The sequence below is a fragment of the Branchiostoma belcheri genome, unplaced genomic scaffold (assembly GCF_001625305.1).
Source record: "Branchiostoma belcheri isolate BF01 breed outbred unplaced genomic scaffold, Haploidv18h27 scaffold8, whole genome shotgun sequence".
NCBI lineage: Eukaryota > Metazoa > Chordata > Leptocardii > Amphioxiformes > Branchiostomatidae > Branchiostoma > Branchiostoma belcheri.
The window spans coordinates 722989-732000 of NW_017804464.1; the positions used below are offsets into that span (position 1 = coordinate 722989).

General features: G+C 40.6%; 1 protein-coding gene across 1 annotated transcript; it reads left to right on the top strand.

The window, feature by feature from the left end:
• The first annotated feature begins 1362 nt into the window (after positions 1-1362).
• Positions 1363-6960, top strand: LOC109486257 (toll-like receptor 13). The gene is made up of 3 exons (XM_019790006.1): positions 1363-1678; positions 2783-5199; positions 5656-6960. The coding sequence occupies exons 1-3, from the start codon at positions 1372-1374 to the stop codon at positions 5851-5853; spliced, it is 2922 nt and encodes a 973-aa protein (XP_019645565.1). The 5' UTR covers positions 1363-1371; the 3' UTR covers positions 5854-6960.
• The last annotated feature ends 2052 nt before the right edge of the window (positions 6961-9012 follow it).

The following is a 9012-nucleotide window of genomic DNA, read 5'->3' on the forward strand; positions in this document are numbered from 1 at the left end:
CAACTTAACATCACCTAGTACTGTTCTTATTAAAAAAGATATGAGGTAAATATAATTTTAGATCCAAAATCTAGAGTAAACCAAGAAATGACCAAAAGTAAACGGACCGTTTGGCATTTGTTGTGACAAATTGGTTATTTTGGTTTGTTATGTTTTTATTCCAAACTAATTAGTCACCCCTAAGATTCCTATTCCTGCCTCGTCCACATTTATTAAGGAAAACAGCAATAGTGAAGAAAACAGACCGGATGAGTTTTTAAAAGATGTCAATTTCCACAGAAACATTTACCATACGTAAAGTGTGTCAAGGTATTAGAACCGTCATCGGCACAAGAGTAGTTTAAAAAGTTTGCCGCCTTTTTCGGAAGCAAAGAGCATACATGTACCTCAGAGTACTTTGGCAAAGATAAGAGTTGGCAAATGTCAATTGATGTAATTAACGTCTAGGCAATATTTCTATGTACTTCAATGGTACACGTAACCTAACCTTTGTTCAAGGACACGATATGGCTGAACACAATGATCTGTGTGTCTGATCAGGCGAATGTGTGTGTGCGTGTGTGTGGTGGGGGGGGGGGGTGCTGGTCAATGATTGGGAACAGTCCGCCCTATTTTTCCACACACCCCATTATAAGCTACTAGTACTATGTTCCGATACCACAACGTTTCGACGGCGACGTATGGCAACTTTTAGGATTGTCTGAACATACATGTTGAGTTGTTAGAACATAGGAGTGTCAGGAAATTGGGATGTCAGAACATCATGATCAACAAGAACATTCATCGCGGATTTGCCCAGACGACTGTACCTTGATACTTCTCCATTACTGCTTATGGGGAAGTTTGATGACAGTTTGATCGATGTTTGTGTCCTTGTTATTCTGTTACCACTAATGTTCCGCTTATCCTGTGCAAATACTTCATACAACCGCTGCTTGTGAACAATGCTTTAAAATAATTATAATTTCAACTCATTGGACATTATGGTCACGACTCACGACTTTAAAACCTTCCTCCCTTTTGAAAAGTTTGAGCCCTTACGTAGTTGACCGGATTGTGCACACTTGTTTTCATTGACAAATATATTTCAATCTAGAAAACTTCCTTATAAAAAATAGCGACACGACAAAAAAGGGTACGGAAGTAGCCATGTAGGAACGCTAGTTTGCGGAACCATACCTACAGATATAAACAAACTATTGAAGTGTTTTGTTACAACTTCTGCTTTTCCATGACAGCTGTCACATATAAATACCCTAACTGGCTGTCAGCATAGCATTTTTCTCTTAGCCTACGGTACGGCACAGTGTTACAAAACAGTGCATTTGTGATACATTTGTACAGTGCATTTGTATACATTTGTACATATACATGATGTACGCAATGGCTGTATTTCCGCCGAAAGTTTTAATTCTGTGTCTGATGTCAGTGCTGTGTTACACTGACTTTGTTGAAGGCATATCTGAAGATAGAGGCAACTTCATTCTAAATTCAGCCAGTTTCTCCACTTCGGAAGACGCCAAGACATCCTCCTTCGACTTGGACTTCTTGAGAAACTGCATTCGGAAGAAGGAGACGGTTGTGTTGTGTACGCGGCGTCACCTGCGACACGTCCCGCGAGGGTTACCGGCCAGCACTACCCATCTGAACCTCACGGGAAACCTGTTTAAAACCTTAGGTAAGGGCGTTCAACACCATCTTAACTGTACATTATACGAACATGAAAATACACATTTGAAATACAATTTTTCTTAAATAGACCAGCTTTTCCATTTCAGAAAAATCCGGCATATGCAGTTTAGCAGTGCAGGTAAAGCTGTACCTGTGCCGGTATTTCTGATGTTTACCAGTACCTAAACTGCACCGGTTCATGTACTGGGTTTATATACACTGTATACCTGTAGTTGCATGTGGGTTTTTATTAGCTGTATTGACTGTCAACTCCTATGAAATGTGAAAGTAATAATCGCAATGATTTCTAAACAGTTCTAATGTGATCCGTATATTGCCTTGTAAGTTCTGAGTGGTGCAGGTAAAATTTGTCTGGTGCAGGTAATTTTCAATGTTATGTGCCTCAGTGCAGGTATGTGGGAAATGAAATATATCTCTCCACAATTGCTTAACATTACAGGAACCATACTGACAACTTCCTCATAGCTGCTTGGTTCATAGCTTAAAAACAAGCATTGAGTGTTCCGATCCCCAGCATAAAACGTCGACACATCACGATCACAAACCATGCTTTTATAACTATAGTATAATAAATATCAATATCTTTGATCTTTTTATTTGTCCGTTAAACATGCCACTAAAATAGCCATTTAGTTCCTATTCTAAGAGCGACCGGGACCAATAACACAACAAAAGAGGAACTTCGCGAGCAGAACTGTTCCTTTTAACTGTGGTATTGTTGGACATGCGTGACTGGTGGGTAAAGAAGGTACTAAACAAAATACCTTTCTTTCACCAAGCTCACTTGGTAACATAATCCCTAGCGCGTGTCCAACACGTACAGAACAATAAGGCAAGTAGAGAGTGTAATCTCAATCAATGAGACTTATGTGTCAAAATACACGTTTTCTTGCTGTGGAGTAGCTTAATAGTATATAACATTATCTTATGCTAATAAAACCACTGAATGAATCACTCTGAGTCTTACGCATACATCACGTTCCAAGTTTCGCCCACAGTGTGTTCTGTCGGTGTACTTCCCTCTTCACTTGCATGTACAATTGATGTACAATTCCTCAGCCTTGTTAATTGCTTTTTTCCTTCTTTACAGGCCCCAACACGTTTCCTCGCCTTCACAACTTGAAACACTTAGATATGAGCAGGAATCGCATCACCACCATCGAGGGAGGAAGTTTCAAGAACACCTACAACCTGACATCCCTCTATCTCAATCATAACAACATCTCTGTCATCCAGTTTGGTGCATTTGATGACCTTGTGTCGTTAGAGGTGCTAGGGCTAGCGTACACTCGCCTTTCAAATCTCAACAGCGTGGATTTCCTCACTCCTAATTTAAAATCACTCTACTTCATCTCTTTCGCAGGAAACCGAGTCAGTCAGTGCAAACTGGGTAAAGAGTTCAGAAATCTCGAAAATTTGACGTCCTTAGACCTGGCTAACAACGTCATTTCCGACCTTGAACACGACTGCTTTGCCCCACTGAACGAATCACATGTTGAAAAACTAGACCTGTCCTTCAACAACATCCGAGTTATCAGTCATCCAGCTTTCTGGCCATTCCGTAACTTGTCTTACGTGTTTCTTGGTGGAAACAAATTTGACCTGAAACAACTAAACACCACATTTGATAATCTAAACAGCATCGATACTGTGTCCTTGCACCTTTCCTTCTATAACAGTACATTTCTGGCTGGAGTCAAGATTCCTTTAAACACCACATTTCATCGTTTGGCAGCGCTGCCAATCACTCATCTAGATCTGTCGTATGTAGGCCTGCGAGGGTTACCAGAAACTGGCTTGTTTTCCTTCTTACCTCAGCTAGAAACCCTTCTCTTGGTAGGTAATAATATAACCCAGTTACCACCAAAGGCATTCGGTGGCTTAGGTAGCTTGAAGACGCTGGATATGCGCAAGAACAATTATTTCCCAAACGTAAAGAAAGGTTCGTTTGTGTCCCTCGAGAATCTGACATCCCTCTCGCTCACTCTTGCTAAAGGTCGCTCAGACATACACGGCAGTGTCTTCTCCAACCTTCCCAAACTTCGGTCTTTAACCATTTCAGGCCCTAGAGACTTGTTCGCTATAGGAAGATTCACCTTATACAGTCTACGAGGTCTGTCGTATCTGGAAAATCTAACGATTGAATGGCATGATCTTCCAGGTGTTCCAAGCCCTGCTCTGAAACTGGTTAATGGAACCCTCCAAAAACTAAGCTTTCTCCATGGACACATTTCGGCACTGGTACCAAGGGCATTTCGCGGGTTCACACAACTCGACACTCTTGACATCAGATATAACAAGCTGCCCTCCCTCCCCGAATATGCATTTGATGGGCTTGTTAACCTGACCAACCTAAAACTCTCTCACAACTTTATCAAGTCAATTGACAAAACAGCATTTCTCGGTCTTTTAAAATTGGAGATATTATACCTAGAAAGTAACCATCTCTGTTTCAAAGCCAGCTCTTACTTCCCTCCGCCATTCACTGGCTTGTCAGCCTTGATTTCTTTACATCTTGAAAACCAAGACTCGCGTTGCTATTTTGGAGGCATTGAGTCTTTTCCCCCTGATTTCTTTGCAGGACTCTTCTCGTTGAAGAGGCTTCATCTGAGCCGCAATAAACTTGGGAATATGTTGGCTCGTGAGGAAACTAGCCGTCCGTTTGCAAACCTTACGACCCTAGAGGTTCTCGATTTATCATATAACAACTTTGATACAATGACATCCTTGCCGTTCGAAAACCTCACAAATCTGACAAGTCTGTACCTCTCTGTCAACCGGATTCCAAGTATCCCAGACGATCTATTCAAAGCGGTGCCCAACCTGCGAAAGTTGATGCTAAATTCGAACCGTAGGTTAGGAAAATTGCCAAAAGAAGGGCTAAGTTTCTTGAATAATCTTGAGCGGTTGAACTTGGAAGATATCCCCTTGCAATGCACGTGTGAAGAAGAGTGGTTTTACGATTGGGTAGTGAGTAATCAGACCAAGACGTTATTTTATAACTTGTCAAACTACGGTTGTGTGTCTCCTGAACGTCTTGTACATAAGACTATATTAGACTTTGATGCTGAAGCTCAGGGGTGCCACGATAAGACAGGGCTACACCTGGCAATATTCGGCTCTCTTGCCTTGGTAATCTTCCTCGTTAGTGCTGGTATTGGTTATCGCAACCGCTGGTACATCAAATACGGCTGCCTTGTGGCCAAGGCTCGCTTCCATGGCTACCAGACTATTCCAGAAAAGAAGTTCGACGCCTTCGTGTCCTACAACCACAATGACCGCGCTTGGGTGATGGACGAGTTGGTACCCCACCTGGAAGATCGGGAAGAGTTCCGACTCTGCCTGGACTATCGTGACTTTGTTCCCGGCGCGCCGATCACGGACAACATCGTGAACGCCATCTACGACAGTCGTAAGACCGTCTGTTTGGTGACAGAAGAGTTCCTGAAGAGTGAGTGGTGTGAGATGGAGGTACAGATGGCGACGTACCGGCTGTTCGATGAGCAGGTAGGCTTTGCACAGCCCGTGCAGTCTTCTTCTTCTCGGCCAACTTTCACTGGTGGCAGGACACACTTTTGACATACATTGTTTTGGCGGTGTTTCCAAATATCCCCTACATTGTGGAGCCCCTCTTTTGCTCCTCCAATATAGAGATGACTTTAATTGTAAGTTTTGTAAGTGGACGTTTTTAATCTGATTCACAAGATTCAGATTACTTCATCCATGTCCTCTCAGCCATACCTCGGGATGGGGTGGTAGAATTGCGCTCATAGAACTAGAATTTCACCCCAAGTTATTTTATTGCATATGATATTTAGATATCATATGCATTATGATATTTCGTTGATTTATCTTCATATTTGTTTAATTCTTTTTCTTGTTTGATGGTGGCTCTGATATAAGTTCAATACAATTTCAGGGACTCCGTATTTACTGTCTTTTTTTACTTTAATTAAAAAAAAGGTAGACGTGTTGATCTTGGTGTTCCTGGAGGACATCCCTGACCGCGCCCTGCACCGCTACCACCGTCTGCGCCGCCTCATGTGCAAGAGGACCTACCTGGAGTGGCCCAAAGATCCTCAGGGGAAGGCGCTATTCTGGGAACGTCTCAAGGAGGCACTGAAGACCGGGGACAGGCCACCCATTGAGAACATCATTTGAACATTTAAATAGACTGACGCAAAAATCCCGCATACTTTGTCAAAACTCAGAAATGCAAAATATTTTCAATTTGTTCTCACTACTCAAACCAGCAATTGCCATGATCTCATTGGTCGAGCCTATCGAGAATAACATGACGACTGGCTGACTAAACTAGAACGTATTGGTTTAAGACTGTTTGCACGTACCTGTAATATCGAATGAAGCTGAATGATGTTAAAGCCAATGATTTTAAAAATAAGTAACTGATTTTTAGATTAATATCAGAATAATCTCAGTTCACCCAGGTAAATGACAATATAATACATGTAAATTATTATTGTGACTATTTCTTATTCCAGACAACACAAAATTATTACAAATATTATTGATAAACCATCACCGTGAATTGAAATGGAAGTTTGTTTGGGCTTTGGTTGGTTTATGACATACTCAAATCGTCCTCCTGGTCACTTTTCACTGAGGTCACGAGAGAAGAGGTGAGAGTACTGGTTACATAATTGACGTCCTAACAAATCCATAAACATATATGCGTGAACGGACTGTTTTATTATTGTAACCGTCGTGTTCCTTTACACGTCCTTTCAATCAAGGGCTATCTTGCATACATATTAGTTATGTGCGTTTGTAAAATAATTGTGTTGTTCAAACTTTGTCTGAGAAAGATGCTGATGATTTGATGAGACATCAGTGGAAATGAGATGCGTGAGTCAGTATTGTATGGCCACGTGCACCTTCACATTGAACTTGTTTTAATCAAGGGCTACCTGAATATACATCCTACTCTGTCTGGCATATCTTTTAGTGTTGTGCAGTTGCCAACGCAACACACTTTCAAATTATTCATTTTAATTTGTCCGAGTAAGTTGCTAATGATTTGATGAAACATTCGTAATTGGGAAAGTCATTTTAGCACCCACGTGCAACTACAGGTGACAGAAATTCATTGCTGTCAATGCATTGTATGAATTGATGCATTATATCTTCCTGTGTATGAGTTGGATGCAATCACATCTTGATTTTGTATCTCCCTGCGCGGTGGTTTGTTCATAGTGTTTGCTGGACAATGATTTCGTAGTTAGTTCCCCATGCTGGGTCAAAGGTCCAGGAAAGTCTTCAATTCCATGTTAGATACATGTCTAGTATCTATTGAGGTACAAAATTATGCTAGTTTCACGACAATAAATAAAACAAAAAATTCACGAAGACGCATATTATCAAATTTTGCCTCTTATTATTTTAGTTCAGTGCTTATACATAGTAGATACTTATAATGAACATAATGAGTGAGCAGTAACCATACATGTAATATTACATTTGGTACATCTTATTCGTTGAATGCGAAAGCAGTACCGGTGGAAACAAAATATATGATAAAAATCGCATTTATACATTGTCTATGTGGTGAGTCAGTCAGGAACATCTTAAGTGTTGACTGTTTTCACTACGTACACATTGTCAAGACAGTGACAGTGGTTCGTGTACCAAGTGCTAATAAAATATTATGATACTAGACAGAATGTACAACAAAGAGATATGTGTTCAAAATTAATACAATATACATTCAATAATGGAAACGTCTATAGATGGCAGCTTATTCAATATTATTAATATTGCTGAATTATTGTAGCTGATACAGTAGTTAAGATGTGAAACAACAGTTAAAATTATCATCGCCCAAAATATTAATACTCATTGTACATTTATTGTTTTCGTTGGGAAATGTAGTACAGTCGAATTTTGAGATTCTAGTAACAAGTAAAGTGAAGATTATCACAATGACGTATACACGTTGTAGAGACACAATGTCCATACAAAGTACAGTCAATATTTTATACTACGTGCCAGAGCTGCCAGTTCAATGGACGTTTGCTCATCGTGTTACTTTAATGAAAAGTGTCGAGGATGGCTAGATAAATCAGGTGGGGAAAAAGCTCTTAAACTGTGACATGTCAGAGCCTTGGTATAACATGTATGAACCCCTACACCTAAGTAGGGAAGATTAAAGTAATTAACTGGAGCAACTGTTCAAGTTCAAGTTTACTTATTTTACCTCAGATCCATTGATCTGCTTTTCAAGTATCCCTGGGCACACACATTAAAGCTTTCTCAGCGTTTTGTATGCATGGTATTTTTGACAGTTTGCTAGAGTTCGTTGTCGATGACGGTGTTAGATATCAACAGTTCTTCCAACTGGGAGGTGAGTAGGATTTATATTTTCGGCACTCCAGTATGCAGACGCCTGTGAAATGTGTTGAAACTTCTTTGTCCTGTTTTTAACAGTTGTGTTTCCCGTGTGAGGTAGCAAATGAGAGAGTACCAGACTACGATCTTGAGAGCAGATCATTTACACGGTAGTATGAATATGCGTATAGCATACCACATCATCTCTGTACTTAACGGAAAGGTAAATACAACGTTAAGCTGCGTTGTGAGTTCTGAACTGATAGGTTTTCACCATCGTAGACCAAGGCGTACACTGCACTGTCTTCTTTGAAGTTAGGTGGTGTCTCAAGGCGGTTGTATAACTTTGCTCCATCCTGGATCATAGTTCCTACAGTTAAACCGGGTTTCTCGATTTCCGCACTAGATTTCCGATCGCCATTCACTATATCACCGCATGCCACAAGTGTACACCACGACTTGCCGTCATTTTATCTTTTGATATGGTACTATTTCAAGGTCTGACAGTCACAGCTTAGTGGTTCATCTTTAAAAAATTTTAGACTTTAAACATTTGTCCCTAAAATTGATATTGCTTCACGGATATAATATTTCCACCATTGAACTGGCAGCTGCTGTCACGTATCACTCTACTGCTTTTAAATATTCATACCTGGTTGCTGAAGGAAATAATTTAATTTGGCTACGGATGTGATGTTTTACTTCCATACATCTGAGGCAACGCTATAAAGAAAAAAAAACTATGTTCAGCTAGGCTCTTTTGGTCAGCTTTCGTTTACAAAGTTGTTTCTACTTGGCCCAGCAACACTCTAACACTCCTTAGCCTCCCCCTGTTGTATCCAGAATCGTACGTTATCCAGAACCATACTTAGACAAGGCTTTGGACGCGTATCCAAAACCGTACGTCAGACAAACTTATGTTGTTAGATACGCAAGACTGTCCAGAACCGTGCCTGATCCTAACCCTGTCCAATT

Bases quoted from the DNA above. Each gene is read 5' to 3' on its own strand.
- LOC109486257 (XM_019790006.1), top strand. From the start codon at position 1,372: ATGATGTACGCAATGGCTGTATTTCCGCCGAAAGTTTTAATTCTGTGT. The intron at 1,679-2,782 runs GTAAGGGCGTTC...CCTTCTTTACAG, and splicing joins AAACCTGTTTAAAACCTTAG to GCCCCAACACGTTTCCTCGC. The intron at 5,200-5,655 runs GTAGGCTTTGCA...ATTAAAAAAAAG, and splicing joins ACCGGCTGTTCGATGAGCAG to GTAGACGTGTTGATCTTGGT.